This window comes from Thamnophis sirtalis, unplaced genomic scaffold, assembly GCF_051295495.1.
Source record: "Thamnophis sirtalis isolate CommonGarterSnake01/CBP01778 unplaced genomic scaffold, rThaSir2_p1.2 scaffold_1, whole genome shotgun sequence".
Lineage (NCBI taxonomy): Eukaryota > Metazoa > Chordata > Lepidosauria > Squamata > Natricidae > Thamnophis > Thamnophis sirtalis.
Window position 1 is genome coordinate 122,364,979 of NW_028261381.1, and position 15,418 is coordinate 122,380,396.

Consider the following 15,418-nt stretch of genomic DNA (forward strand, 5'->3'; position numbering starts at 1 on the left):
TTAGAGATTAGCAATATTGGGGGTTGACCTCTTGCAGTGTTATTTTAATTATTGATTGGCATTGGGAGCAATCCTGAAGGGCTCATCGCCTAGAAGCACCCAACTAGCTACTAGCTCCAACCCCGTTGGGGGAAAGTGGTGAAAGTCTATTACTCCGTTTTGAAGAGGTTTGAATGACAGGGGACTCTTCCCTCCATGTCTCACAGGTGCCTGTGTCCTAAAGATGCCTATTGGGCGCTTGGAAGGTTTGCTTTTCCAATTTTCAGAAAATCTGGTGGGGGAAGTCTCCATCCTTACAGCAATGAAGATGCTGTATCTTGTATGCATCCTTTCACAGCTGTTAATATGTGGTGGGAATAGCTGGAAAAGGTTTTGCCCTCTCAATCTTTAAAAGATTTGAGACCCTTAAGGAAGGAACCCATTAAATCGATGTTTCTCAACCTTGGCACCTTTACGATGTGTGAGCTTTAACTCCTAGAATTCATCAGCCACTATGCTGAGTTGGCAAGATTGAGAAACGTATGAAATATAGCGCAGTGAGCGAAGGAAACGCTGGAAGGGTTTTTACTGTTGCAAGTGCCGTTCTAGCCAATAGAATCTGCTCTATAGTTCCCTGAGATTAAAAAAAAAGAAAAACAAAAGAACCGCTCTAGCTTTATTGTCCCGGAAATGATGTAGCAAGAGCTGGTGCCTGGAAGTGCCTAATATCAGTTTCTCACGGGGGAACCCTTCCGGCTTGGTTCCCTTCATTTCCTGTAAGACTTAAGGCGAGCGCCTCCTCGCAGAATGCAAACTCTATCGTTTTAACTCCTAGCTGTCAGATTCACCTGCGCGGTGAATTGCATAGTATAGTTTCCTTCTCAGAAAACTGTAGGGGAGCTGCTTGAGAATAGCTCCTGTTAATACTGAAGGGGATTTTGAACAAGATAAATGGTTGGCAATCTGTTCTCCGTAAGGCTGCTAAACCTAGTGGCGGCAAATTTGAAAAAAATGGTAGGTTTTTAAGGCGCAGGTCTTTGTCTCGCTCGTTTCGTAAGTGTGATACCTTACTTGCTATCATATGCAACAGTAATGTAGCAATATTGTGGAATTCTAAGAGGTCCAAGAAGAATAGCAGGCAATTAACTGTGAGATGGGACATGTTTCTAGGTTCCTAATTTTTTTCCCCAAATCGGCAAACTGTAATGCATACCGTAGACCAAGCTTTTGAACGTGTACATTCTTGCTTTTTCTTGAAAGTCATCAAATACGAAGGATGGTGTCCTCCAAGACAAGCGTAGCAAGATCATGGCTAGAGGGCTTCCGAAGCAAAAGCCGATTGAAGGAGTTAAGCAAGTGCTGCTTGTAGCTTCTGGTAAAGGGGGCGTTGGAAAGTCCACAACGGCTGGTAAGTCGTTCATATTATATTAGGAATATGATATATGCATAACTGTGTTTCACATTTTAATGTATGTATTCCATTTATTATTACCATTATTACATTTTCCATAACTTGTTTGTGTGTGTATATGCATACATAACATTCACATACACACATGCATGTATATACATACATGCATGCATATGCACACATATACACATTTACACACATGCATGCATAATATTCATACACACATATATTCATGCATATACACACATACACATACACATACATGCATACATAACATTCATACACACCCAAGGCAGCAAATGATACAGAAATAGCATTATCAAAAGGAGTAGGTTTTTTAAAGATTAATTAATATGCTCCTTAAGAAGAACCCCCCCCCCCCTACTTTGTCTTCTCTAACTTGCCTTATTTCCTGGCCTAAAGATTAGGAAGGAAACAGAGATGTAGGGTCAGATTGCATATAAATAGCATCCTGGTTGAAAATAATTAACTGTTTCTTCTTACCCCCTCCAGTAAGTTTTGGAATGTTGCTTTCCAAGCAGCATCCATGGAATAGGGTAAGAAAACTATACAGAGCTTGAAGTCTGGAAGTTTTTTCAGCCCTTTTATGAACGGTGCCATAGGGGGCCTTAAGGTGGTGTATATGTGTGTGCATGTATTTTTCATTCCAGAGATTAATCAGAGCGGAGGCATATAACTTTGTTGTGTATGGAGTTTATGTATGTCTGAGAGTCTGACAGAAATGAATATATGTATTTTGTGTCTGTGCATGGGGAAGGTGTTTGTTCTTTTCTTGTGTTGCATTTGTGTCTATGTGTTCATAGGAAAGCATATGGAGGGTTGTGTATGTTCTGCTTTGTGTCATGTGTTCAGTAAGGAAAAGAGGACTCTCTATTCTCCACCATCTTTCCCTTAGGGATGAATTGGGGAAATATTTTCAGGAATGTTTTTCTCTGCGAGACATCTGGATAAGATGAAGAACCGAAGATAGCTCTGCTTTTAATGGAGCTGACCACAGCAGAATGAATAGCTAGCAAGTAGACTGAGCCTTTGTAATTTCTCTTCAGACAAGGGAGGACTTGAGATTGCCCACAAATGCTCCAGACAGTTTCACCTGGCGAGGAGTCACAAGACAGCATTCTCCAGTTGGTTAGAGCTCTGGAAGATGAGGAAATCGCCATCTGGTTCAAACCATGCTTGGCGTTTTAAAAGGACACTTAAGTTCTCCTACTTCCCTTTCTAATCAATTGTTTGTTAACTGCTTTTTCAGCAATTAGGAATATTTAGATCAACATGCTTTAAAGTATCCAATAATTTCCTTCAATCTCAGCAAAAGAAGTTTTAACTATAAGTGCAGATAGTGCTTGATTTATGACCAAAATCAGGACTGAAATTCAGTCACTAAGTGATACACTTGTTAGGGAAGTCATGATGTGGCTGGCTCTGATTTTATGACATTTTTACAGTGGTTGCTAAATAAATGAATAACATAATTAAATGAGTAACATAATTATTAAGTGAATCATGCTCTCATGGAACAAATCCAGCTTCCCTCAATTTTTTTTGCTTGTTGGAAGCTGGATAGGAAGGTCACAAATCACAATCATGTGACTGCAAGATGCCTCAATTATCATAAATGCAAGCCTGTGGCCAAGTGCCCAAATTGCGATACCTGACTGTGAGGATGGTTGAATGTCATCACTTCAAGGACAGGTTGTAAGTTACTTTTTCCTAGGTTGTCATAACTTTGAATTGTCATTAAATGGTTGTAAGTCAAGGACTACCTATATAAGAACTGAATAACAGTTCTTTTCAAATAAACCAGAAAAGGGTGATTAAAATGTTGATTTTAGAAAGTTAAAGAATTTGGAAATAAGAATTTGGAATTAATGACAATTCCAAAATTATAATTTTCTGTAGGAGAATGCTTTTGTTTTGGATTATATACCATATTTTTCGGAGTATAAGACGCATCTTCCCCCCCACCCCAAAAGAGATTGAGACTGATCTGAAAGTGGATTCAAAAATGATAGGTTACAAAAATGACCCAGAAAAAGATATTACAATGGACATACAAAAGAAACCAGCTGATATCTTAATAATTGAAAGGCATATACAAATAATAATAAATGACCTGGATAATTGTCCTATAGGATTTATAGAAAAGACTTGTTAAACTTTGAAGAATTTTGTGAGAAGTGTATGAGAAGAAGAGGAGTGCTTGGAGGCAGAATCAAGAGAGGAATCAGTCTGGAGTCATTATGTTTCCACAACCATCCCAAATCTAGCTCCCCCCTTGAATTCCATTAATTCTTATCCAGCGTCAATTTAGTGCTAACCATTAGTTGACTATTAGATTTGTGTGTATTGGCTTGAGCAATAAATCTTAACTGGAACTTAAAATGTGATTCTGATTCTTTGCACTTGACAGAAGTGACAAATAAAAAAAAAGTTCTAGGATATTATGTAAGAGGCTAAAGATTGAAAATTTTAAAGAAAGGAATGAAAAGTTGGTTTATTTGATCAAGGTTAGAATAGATATGTTATCTCTGGTAATGGACTTTTGCTGACATCAGAATTAAAACGACTGGATATTTTACAGATAAGACATGGGATATGGTATGAAGGGATCATTTATTGCATTTTAAGAGAGTGTGATAAGTTACTAAAATTGTTTATATGAAGGGGAAGTCAGTTTATACATTTCCTTTTCTTTATATTTTATTTTTTTTCTTTTCTTTTTACAGCTTTTTTTTTTAGTTTGTGCTGGTTTTTAATGTTGTAAATTGTATTTTTTTAAAAAAATGGTTTGTTAAATAAAGAAACACTTTTCTCTGCCACTTGTAGATGGATTTAACCAATTTTCCAATGAGATTTTTTTTTGGGTTCTTCTCCCTACCCACACCGAATTTGGTCCCTTTCTGTTGCCAGAGACTTACAGTATTCTGCTAATGGACAGACAAGCGAAGTCCAAAGCTCATTTCCATAATTTCTTTTTAACATTCTAGGCTTATAGCTAATTCAGTCTGCTGTTTTATTGCCAGGACGTCCTTTTTTCTCAGTTATTGCTCCAGCCTTACAAGATAGACTCCCCTAGAATTAATATTCACACCATCATCTGTCTTAACGTTTGGAGAGATATTTAAGTTTGAATGGCTAGTGAATTGCCACCACTCTTTAATTTCAAATTATTGCATTTAATCTTGGTCTTATATTTTGGTTTATGTTAATTTTAATCACGTAGTTATATTCAATTGTAAATCATCATGTGACTTTATTGATTTTATGTTCTCTATAAATAAATAAGAATCAAGATCCTATGCAGTCTTTGGGTGTCATAACATGTTCCCCATCCTAACTTAAAATGTGCAGATTATGGTTTCCAAGGTATTATTTCCAGCATTCTTGTCTATGGATTACAATAACTACAATTCAGTTATTCATTGTCCAGATTTTTTTTTTTAAAAAATTATAGCTCAGCAATATAGACATATTCCTTCTATTAATTGAAGTTTGGTGTTAACACTGCAAGAATTTTGATAAATCCTTTTTCTTCCTTTTTCAGTAAATGTAGCCCTTGCATTGGCAGCAAATGAACCGGTAAGTGACCACTGAAGATTTGTTTCTGGTATTAATAGACATATTACTAACTTCTCTTTAGGAATAGTTTTAAACCAGTTGCAATGCTGTGATTTCAATAGGTGGCTTTGGATAATAAAGGTTAACTTCTTTTCCCTTCCAGGATTCTTTAAATAAGAATGTTGAAGAAAATGTGAAAATTATTATTTGTAATTGCAACCTGAATATTGCACAATACTATGAAGCACTGCACTAAATAAATAAAATGTATTCTTAGAATTAAGATTTGATTTTACAATTTGATGCATGCATATATTCCCTTGTAAAGAATCATAGAATAGGAAGGAACCCAATCCAAGCCCCTGCCCAAGACAGGAATCCTTGTAATATCTCAGACAAATTGTTGTCCTATCTTTTCTTGAAAACCTTCCAGTAATGGAGCACTCACAGCTCCAGGAGGCAAGATGTTCCACTGCTTAATAGTTCTTGCTGTCAGGAAATTCCTCATTTCCAGGCTGGATCTCCCTCTGATGAGCTTCCAAGCACTGCTCCTTGTCCTATCCTCGGGTGTTTTATGGAGAAAAATGGATTCCTCTTCCTTGTGCCAGCCCTTCAAGTATTGGAAGACTGCTATCATGCCTTCCTTCAGTCTTCTCTTTGTTAAGCTAAACATAGCTAGTTCCTTTAGCTGTTCATCTTTGTTGTTGTTCTCTGTACTCTTTCTATCATTCATTATCATTCATTTAATAAATTTATAGGCCGCCCAATCCCGAAGGACTCCGGGCGGCTTACAACAATACATTTAAAAATAGAAAAGTTAAAAACACAGAAATATAGATTAAAAAAAAAGCCACAACATACACCCAGTCTAATCGAGGCTGGACCTAAGTCATGAGTTCAACAGACCGGGGCCTGCCGAAATAGCCAGGTCTTAATAGCCTTTCGGAAGGCCATGAGAGTGGGTAGGGTCCGGATCTCTGGGGGCAGTTTATTCCAGAGGGTCGGAGCGGCTACAGAGAAGGCCCTCCACCGGGTGGTTGCCAGCCGACATTGTCTGGCTGACGGCACCTGGAGAAGGCCTACCCTGTGCGATCTTATCGGTCATTGGGAGATATGTGGCAGAAGACGGTCTCGCAGATATCCGGGTCCTAGGCCATGTAGGGCTTTAAAGGTAATAACCAGCACCTTGAATTGCGCCCGGAGACCAATAGGAAGCCAGTGCAGCTCGCGGAGGATAGGTGTGATATGGGTGTACCTTGGTACACCCAATATCGCTCACGCAGCTGCATTCTGGACTAGTTGTAGTCTCCGAACACTTTTCAGGGGCAGCCTCATGTTGAGCGCATTACAGTAGTCAAGCCTTGAGGTGACAAGGGCGTGAGTGACCGTGTGAAGTGCCTCCCGATTCAGGTAGGGCCGCAACTGGTGCACCAGGCGAACCTGGGCAAAGGTCCCCTGGTCACAGCCAACAGGTGATGTTCTAATGTCAGCTTTGGGTCCAGGAGGACTCCCAAGTTGCGGACCCTCTCTGAGGGGAGTAGATTTTCACCCCCCAGGCATAAGGATGGACTAGCCGAACTGTCCTTGGGAGGCAACATCGATAGTCACTCGGTCTTGTCAGGATTGAGTGCGAGTTTGTTCACCCCCATCCAGACCCTGACAGCTTCCAGGCACTGGCACATCACTTCCACCGCTACATTGAGTTGGCACGGGGCGGAGAGATACAACTGGGTATCATCCACGTATTGATGGTATTTGATCCCGTGCCGACTAATGATCTCACCCAGTGGTTTCATGTAGATGTTAAATAGGAGGGGGGACAAGACCAAGCCCTGTGGCACCCCATATTTAAGGGGCCTAGGGGTCGATCTTTTCCCCCCAACCAACACCGACTGTGACCTGTCGGAGAGGTAAGAGGAGAACCACCGTAAAATGGTGCCTCCCACTCCCACCTCTTCCAGCTGTCGCAGAAGGATACCATGGTCGATGGTATCGAAGACTGCTGAGAGGTCAAGGAGCACAAGGATAGAGGAGTGTCCTCCATCCCTGGCCCGCCAGAGATAATTGATCAGCGGTTTCAGTGGAGTATCCAGGCCTGAATCCAGACTGAAAGGGATCTAGATAATCTGCTTCATTCAAGGTCCGTTGGAGTTGTAGGGCCACCACCTTCTCAACAACCTTCCCTACAAAAAGGGAGGTTGGAGACCAGACGATAGTTGTTGAGAATAGCTGGGTCCAGAGAAGGCTTCTTAAGGATGAGTCTTACCACCGCTTCCTTCAAGGATTGCGGGAAAGATCCCTCCTGCAAAGACGAGTTGGTAATCCTCTGGAGCCAGTCTTGTGTTACCTCCCTGCAGGTCGAAACCAGCCAGGAGGGGCACGGATCCAGCAAACAGGTGGAGGCACTCATCGCTCCCATGGCCTTGTCCACTTCCTCAGGGGTGACAAGCTGGAACTCATTCCAGGAAATCTGAGCAAGACCTTCCCTTGGTACCTCCATTGGTACTGTCCAACTGGAGTCTAGGTCTGTCCGAATCTGAGTGATTTTGTCCGACAGAAACTGAACAAACTCCTCAGCCCATCCCTGTAAGGGTTCCCCCGCATCCTCCCCTTTTAGGAGGGAGCGGGTTATCCTAAACAGGGCGGCTGGGCGAGATTCTGCGGATGCAATAAGAGCAGAAAAATGTGCACATTTTGCCGCCCGTATCGCCACTAAATAAGTCCTAATAAAAGCTCTTAGTAGTGTTCGGTCGGATTCGGAGTCGCTCTAGGCGCCTCTTTTGGTGCTTCATCTCCCGGAGTTCCTCGGTGAACCAAGGTGCCTTCCTGGATCCACTGCCGCGGAGAGGCCGCAAAGGCACAATCCGATCCAGAGCCCCAGTCGCCGTTGCATTCCAGCTGGTGACCAAGGCGTCTATCGGAGTGTGGGCAAGAGAGTCGGGTATCTCCCCCAGCTCCATCTGAAACCTCAGTGGATCCATCAGGCGCCTGGGGCGGAACCATTTAAGCGGCTCCACCTCCCTGCGGAGGGGGAGTAGCTTCCGAAAGTCAAGCCTCAGCAGGAAGTGATCTGACCATGACAAGGGTAAGGTCTCTATCCCCCTTAGTTCAAGATCACATCTCCACTGCCCCGAGAGAAACACAAGGTCCAGTGTGTGTCCTGCTCTATGAGTTGGACCCTGAATTACCTGGGTCAAGTCCATGGTTGTCATGGAAGCCATGAACTCCTGCACTCCATCAAAGCGTTCGCCCAGTGATGACAAGTTAAAGTCCCCCAGTACTATTAGTATGGGGAACTCAACTGCCAACCCGGCTACTGACTCTAGGAGGGCAGGCAGGGATGTTGAGATGCAGCTGGGAGGTAAGTACGTCAAAAACAAGCCCACTTGAACCCCTAGGTCTAGCTTCAAGAGCAGAGACTCACACCCCATAGTCTCTGGAGCAGGGATCCTGCGAGGAACTAATGATCTTCGGATAATTGCCACTCCCCCACCCCTTGTCTGGTGTGGAGGTTGATGGAGCATCTGAAACCCTTCTGGGTACATTTCCGAGAGGGGGACTCCTCCCTCATGTCCCAGCCAGGTTTCAGTAATACCTGCCAGGTCCGCCCCCTCATCAAGTATTAAGTCCCGGACGAGGGGAGCTTTATGGGTCGCAGACCTGGCATTTAGCAACAGCAACCTGAGGCCAGGGCCCTAGCTTCTCTTGTCACCAGGTCCTGGAGTTGAGCTTACAGGGCCGGAACAAGGTATCGCTGTAATGTAGCAAGCCCTCCTTCCCCGGTAATGGCTAGCCCTGTAGGCCCCGTCATACCTGCCCTTCCCAACCATGACTGGGATGCTCCGACCCGCCCCCATCCCCGTAGACCCCCCCTCCCCTTCCCATGGTCCCCGTTTTTCTCGGCAGGCCACATCTATCAATCATTCTAGGGCCAGAGGTAGGCCTGGGCCCCCTGCCACTTCTGCTTATGCACTCAGTGGAGGGGGCACCAGGCTCTGTTCCTGGCCCTCTCATGTATGCTACACTACCTTTCTCTCATTCATACCCCACTGTAATCATTTAAAACATTACAAAGTTACAAAACATGGTAATATAAAATTAATTAATTTAAATTAAAAGTGGGCTCATTCATCGTCATTCACACCATACATACTTCATCCCAGTAAAAATTGCGTAGGGCCTCAGCTTCTTTTTTGTATTGTGTTGAGGAAAACTAGACTCAGTATTCTAAATGGGGACTCACCAGTGCAGTACAGAGCGTTACTATTCCTGTGCAAAAGTTAGGATGAGGAATACCTGGTTGAAATTTGTGGGGGAAAAGAAATATGAACTGTCAGCATGGTGTAATAATAAAAAAGAAAAATACAATTTTTAATATGCATCAATAGATTAGAATTTAAAAATCCTGGGAAGTAATACAGTTTCAGTTTTAATTCAGTCACCTCAACTAATGTGTCTAGTTCCAGTTTCAGAGAGGATAGTACAACTTCAGAGAAGGATGGTAAGGATTATGGTGGCTCTAAAGATTAGGTTCTGTGAAGAAAGGTTGAAGGAGCAGGGCATGTTTAGCCTTGAGAAGATGCAGAGGAGATAAGAAAACATTCTTCAAATAATTGAACAAATGTCATGCAGAAGGAAATAATGATCTTTTCTATCATTCCAAAGCATAGAATAAAATAAAATAATTAAGTTAGAGGAAGGTATATTCTAATTTTATTCATGTATTTGTTTGATTTGTATCTCATCTTTCTTTTATGAGCTCAAGGTGTCATATGTTTTTCCCCATAAAACAATTCTTTGAGGTAATGCTACAGTCTAATAATAGAAGTAAGTGGCTTCCTTTCACTGGATTCAAATGAAGCCAATTTCTGTTTGACAGGGATGCATTAATGTGGATTCCTGCACTGAGCAGTTTATGAGATTTTATGGATCAAATGCTATGGTGTCTTCCAACCTAAATACATTACATACAATGTATAATATCGTTATAATATTAGATTTTATTTAGTGTATGATAGTGAAATAAAACAAAATCTCTGCACATGGAGTAAATTTTTGTAATTTATGTATTTTTGTAATTTCTCCTTGAGGGAGAAGTTTCAACTTTTCCCCTCAAGACTCCGCTATAGAGTATTACATATCAAAACAAGTACACACAAAGATAGTTTCTTCCCTCATGTCATCACTCTGCTAAACATCTAACTCCCACAGCGTTGTCTTATGCCTAGAGATACTTACCCATGTAGTAGGCTGTATTGCTATTATTCTTGTCATCTTCTTATCTTTTCCATCTTCTCATCTTTCTCACTGCTGATCTTTCCTACTATGTTCTCCTATTGATATATTATGATTTATCAATTGTTTATATGATTTATGATTGATCTTATGATTTTTGATTGTATCTTTTGATTTATGATCTATGACTTACCACTTTGTTGTTTGTATGTACACTGAAAGCTTATGCACTGGAGACAAATTCCTTGTATGTCCAATCATGCTTGGCCAATAAAGCTGTGCCATTCTGTTCTATTCTTATTCTTACTCTTTTCTTATTCTATTTTATAATGTGCTAATCCTCATAGAAAATAAAAAAGTGAGATTGATAAAGTTTACAAAGCATTGTAAAGGTATATGGTATGTCTCTAAAGACATTTCTATGAAGACAGCAGGCATTATACTATCTTCCTTCTTAGTCAATTTTAATTTTTCTGATAACAGATTTTTTTTAAAAAAACCCTTTCAAAATGGCAGTAGTCAAGTCTGTTCCCCTAGGAAACCTGTAAAGATGTCTAAGCTCTTCTAGTAGGCTGACAGGCATTCATCCTAGATTGAGTATTTAATGAAAGCATAATAACTACAGACAATTTATTGTAGCAGAAGTAATTCAAATTAATAGAAACCAGCTACAATACATCAAGATTTCTTGTTTATGAAGAGGGTGTTTTAGTGAGGAAACACCAGCTGTGTGTGTGACTAAAGGTGGCACAGATCCAGTTGAGAAACTATGCTTATGCTGTCACCATGTGGGGGGGGGGAGTTTCTTTAAAAATTACTTTTATCAAAGAAAACTGTGATGCTAACCATCAGTTTTGTATGAATTATAGCAAAAGGGAATAATCTGTTTGGTGGTAAAAGGAAGGATTGCTGTTAATTTGCAGTTAGCACATTTTGTGTGAATATACAAAAGGACACCAAGTCAAATGAAAATAAATAAGGGGCCAATTAAGTGAATGCACTGTTTTGTCCACTGGGCTATTTATTTATATTTCAGCTGTTTTGCTTCTTTGAAGTGGGGCATAAACTATATTTAAAAAGCATATAATAAAACCACCAAAAACAACAAAGATCTAAAAAGGCAAACAATTGTAATAATAATACCCCTTCTCAAGTCCTATTATGCTCCCTCATTGTGGTGGAGGGGGGGGGGGATGGCAGTCCTGGGAGGTATAAGCAAAAAATGCTAGATCTCCATGCCAAGGATATATGCTACCTGCAAGGTTACCCAAGGTCTGAAGGTCTTCCCATCTGCCCAGCTAAAGCAAATAGACAACTATACTAGGCAGCAGAAATTTGTATTTTATCAAGAAAATCACATAAAGTAGAATGATTGACAATAGTGTGCCAATGGATGTGCATCTCAGATCATGTGGTACTCAACTTGTTAATGAGTGGCTATTGAAGATCTTTTAGAGTACTAAATATGTTTTATAATATGGGTTTTTATAAACTTTGGGATGTCAACTTCCTGACAGCATGCAAGGGAAAAAATCTAAAGTTGCAAAGACAGAATTATAGTGGGAATATGGAACATGGGAAACCTTAATAGACTGAAAGATGAAATAAATCAGCTCCACATTGAATATTAGGCATCAGCAAAATAAAATGGATTTGAATTGGACACTTTTGCTAGAAGATCGTACTGTTTACTATTAAGAACATGAAGAATTGGAAAGGAAGGGCATTGCTTTAATAATAAGGAAGGATATGCCAAAAATAATAATTGGATACAAAGCAGTCATTGACAATCCCAATTAGACTTTGTGGACAACTCTTTTAGTGTGATGATTGTTCAGGTTTATGCACCACACTGATGTAAAAGTGATGACTGGTGAATTTTATCTTCCAAGTTCAGTCTGAAATCAACCAAACATATAAAGTGTACTGATTATGTCTGAAGACCGGCATGCAAAATTTAGAAATTACAAATAGTGAGGAAGAAATGAAGTTGGACCTAGGAAAAAAATGAAACAGGAGAAATGTTTTCTGCCAATTAAATGATTTCTTCATTGCTAACATATTTTTCAGACAACCAAAATGAGCCTATATTTATGGACATTACCCGACGGAACACATAGATATCAGCTGGATTATATTATTGGTACAAAGAGATGGAAGAGCCCAGGAAAAGCGGCAAAAATATAGTTGGTGTCTGTCTGTCTGTAGAACATACCATAAACTGCCCATGTTGAAGTTCCATGTCAAGCTAAACAGAAAGAACAAAACCAATTAGTTTTCATTATATGATGGTGAAGATAAACCTGCTGTTTTCAAGATGAATGCCAGGAATTGTTTCGAATTCTTGAAACTAATTGATTGGGAACCAGAGGAGCTGTGAAATCTCATCAAAGGAGTTATAAGAGGATATATATAGCTCAGGGATGAACTGGAAGAAGCCAAAGCCATGATCATAGTGCTACTAACTAGAAGTCCCATACTTGTAGCCACTTGGTAGGAACAACTAGAGAAAGGTCTTCGGTTTCAGAGAATATGTAGGCAAATATTTAAGAGTATTTGAGTTTAGAATATTAGTATTAGAGCAGATTTAACAACTTCAAGGCAGTCTTTTCTGGCTATCTCACTCGAAGAGTTGTCTATGAAATATAATTGCCTCAGTTAATTCTAGCTGGCAGTCTAGATGCTGTTTTTTAAACAATATCTAGTTCATGCATCAGCCATTGACAAAGGAAGATTGATGTTTTTTAAAAATGTAGGTGAAAAGTATAATGCTTGTGCATGTATAACATTCATCTCCTTTCTAAGGCTTGCGCCCCTGCATACCTGAAAACAACTGTCTACTTCTGCTCATAGTAATTACAGCGTATTTATTTCCTTTGCAACAGTTATTCTGTATTGTTTTTTGAAACAGATTAAATTGCTCTCACATACTTAATTTATGGAACTCAGACTTATAGAGTGAAGAATAGCCACCCTTAATGTTTATTATATATATATATGAATCAGATAGATAGATGATAGATAGATAGATAGATAGATAGATAGATAGATAGATAGATAGATGATAGATAGATGATAGATAGATAGATAGATAGATAGATGAATCATAGTAATATTAATATTACATTTCCAAAATAGGAACAGATGAAGGAAAAACCTCCAGCAAATTATCAGAAAATCAGGGTACTTTTGCTGAAAAATGTAATGAATCAATGAAAACAAGGCCATTTTCAAAAGTGTCCTGTTTAATGCAGTGGGAACCAGCAGAGGGTGCTCACCAAGCCAAATTTTGTGTTCTGCTGTTTCATCTCCTATGGCACTCCAGTCATGATGTCATGAAACAAATTTAACATGCGCACATACATCTTTCCTAAAGCTGACTACTTTTAAGGAATTGGAAGTGGGGAGGTTGACTTAAAAAAATGCAAAAGATTCCATGGCCAAGAATTACCTAGGTGTAACACATACTTGCAAATTGACAAGGAACTGAAGTAATTTTATTTTTATAGTCACAGTATATTGAATACATTATATGCTGATATTTACTCTGTATTTTGATATCTGTCTGCCTTTAAGGAATTTAAATATGGAATCTTAAATTTTACTTAGTGATAGAAAAAGAAAATGGATGAAAAGAGTAATGTATGTAACTACATTTCAAATGCAGAGATCAGAGGAAAGCTAAAATGCTCCCTAATATTTTGATGCATATTTTGATGCATCTCCATGAAAAGAATGTATCATATTACATGTTCTTTTGCTTTTATTTTTTAAGTAGCAAATACTACTTGTTGGCAATATAATTGAGCAAGGAGAAAAATATATTGATTTCTCTAAGTCAACTAATCTCATTCTGTTGTTTTCTAGAAGTTTGAACTTAAATTGCCATAATTCTGGCTGTAATTCTTTAATTTTGGAAAAGTTGCTTTAATCCTGTGCCATATTCAAATCTATGAATTTACATATCCATTGATATCAGCACACCAAATAATGCTTTTGCATTTAAATAAAATCAAAATTTTACTAAAATTAAAGATCAGAAAATATGCACAGTTAATAAAATTTAAAATTGTATGAATTATAAAATTAGATTTAAACTAGTCAAAGAAATCACTTGTTGAGGTGTCTTCACTGTGATCCAATCATAGATAGCAACAGTCCTTGTTACAAATAGATTACCGTCTGACATACAGTATGCAACCCTTTAGTGCAGGACTATCAAACTTGCAGCCTGTGGGCTGGATGCCTCACGCGCTGGCCACGCCCATGCCCAGTTTAGCGAAGGGGAAAAAGTCACGATACGTCACTTGATGCCACCGTGACAATGCGAGTTTGACACCTGTTTTTTAGTGCATATTCTTTTTGTCCTCTGATCTTCGTTGTAATATAGATTTGATTTCAATTTGATGCATATCACAAAGCTGTGATATATGGTAATTTCTCGTGAAAGCAGAAATTATCCCTCCTTTCACGCACACACCTTGAATACTTTAATTCATTGGGGGAAACTTGTGCAGCTTCTTGGAAATTCGCATGCAGTCCCTAACAACCCTCTAGATCAGGGCTCTCAAACTCGTCGCCCGCAGGCTGGATGCATTATGCATTGGCCATGCCTATGCCCGGTTTAGCGAAGGGGGAAAAGTCACAATACATCATGTGATGATGCCATGACGACGCAAGTTTGACACCCCTGCTCTAAGACTCTGCTGCTAAATTTCAGGGGTATCAGTGGATCCTATTCTCTGCTGCAACTTAATGTGTTCCCTTCTCTGCTTGGTCTCATCCTGCTGCTGCTGTTTTTCTGTCTTGTCTCTCCTGACATTTACTTTTTCTTTAAAAACAAAACCTTTAATAATATAAAAGAATTATAAACTACCAAAAGGCAAAAGAGAATAAAAAAGAGTCATGATGTTTGGAAAGGGAGAACTCTCCTATCAAAATTTGAACTACAAAGAATTTATACAGTAATAAAAAATAAAAAATAAACTTAAAACAAAATAAAGAACAATGATTTATTAAACCTGTGTGCCACCCAGTTCCCAACAATTCTGGGCAGCTCGCAACAATAAATTCCAATAAAAAAATAAAGATAAAAGATGAGAAGCACAACCGATCAGATGGAATGAAGGGAATGGTCTCACTCTCTCCTGCCAAAGACCTGTGTGAAGAGCCAAATCTTCATGGCTTTTCTAAACACAAGCAGAGTGGGGGCCA

The 15,418-nt window shown here is 39.5% G+C and overlaps 2 protein-coding genes across 2 annotated transcripts in view; one reads left to right on the top strand and one right to left on the bottom strand.

Annotated features, from left to right (window-relative positions):
- The first annotated feature begins 764 nt into the window (after positions 1-764).
- The window catches only part of NUBPL (NUBP iron-sulfur cluster assembly factor, mitochondrial), a 62,559-nt gene continuing 47,905 nt past the window's right edge, over positions 765-15,418 (top strand). Inside the window, exons 1-3 of the mRNA XM_014052320.2 lie at positions 765-993; positions 1,240-1,387; positions 4,956-4,990. Coding sequence (XP_013907795.2) covers positions 931-993; positions 1,240-1,387; positions 4,956-4,990 — 246 coding nt within the window. The 5' untranslated portion in view covers positions 765-930. The remainder of the gene's footprint in view (positions 994-1,239; positions 1,388-4,955; positions 4,991-15,418) is intronic.
- Positions 7,693-8,826, bottom strand: LOC148049715 (uncharacterized). Its single transcript, XM_087703246.1, has 2 exons — positions 8,783-8,826; positions 7,693-8,650 (listed from the first exon to the last, which is right to left on the bottom strand). The coding sequence occupies exons 1-2, from the start codon at positions 8,824-8,826 to the stop codon at positions 7,693-7,695; spliced, it is 1,002 nt and encodes a 333-aa protein (XP_087559372.1).

Coding starts and splice junctions, on each gene's coding strand:
- LOC148049715 (XM_087703246.1), bottom strand. CDS start 8,826: ATGGGGGCGGGTCGGAGCATCCCAGTCATGGTTGGGAAGGGCAG. Junction 8,651..8,782: donor GTCATGGTTGGGAAGGGCAG/GTATGACGGGGC, acceptor CCCTGGCCTCAG/GTTGCTGTTGCTAAATGCCA.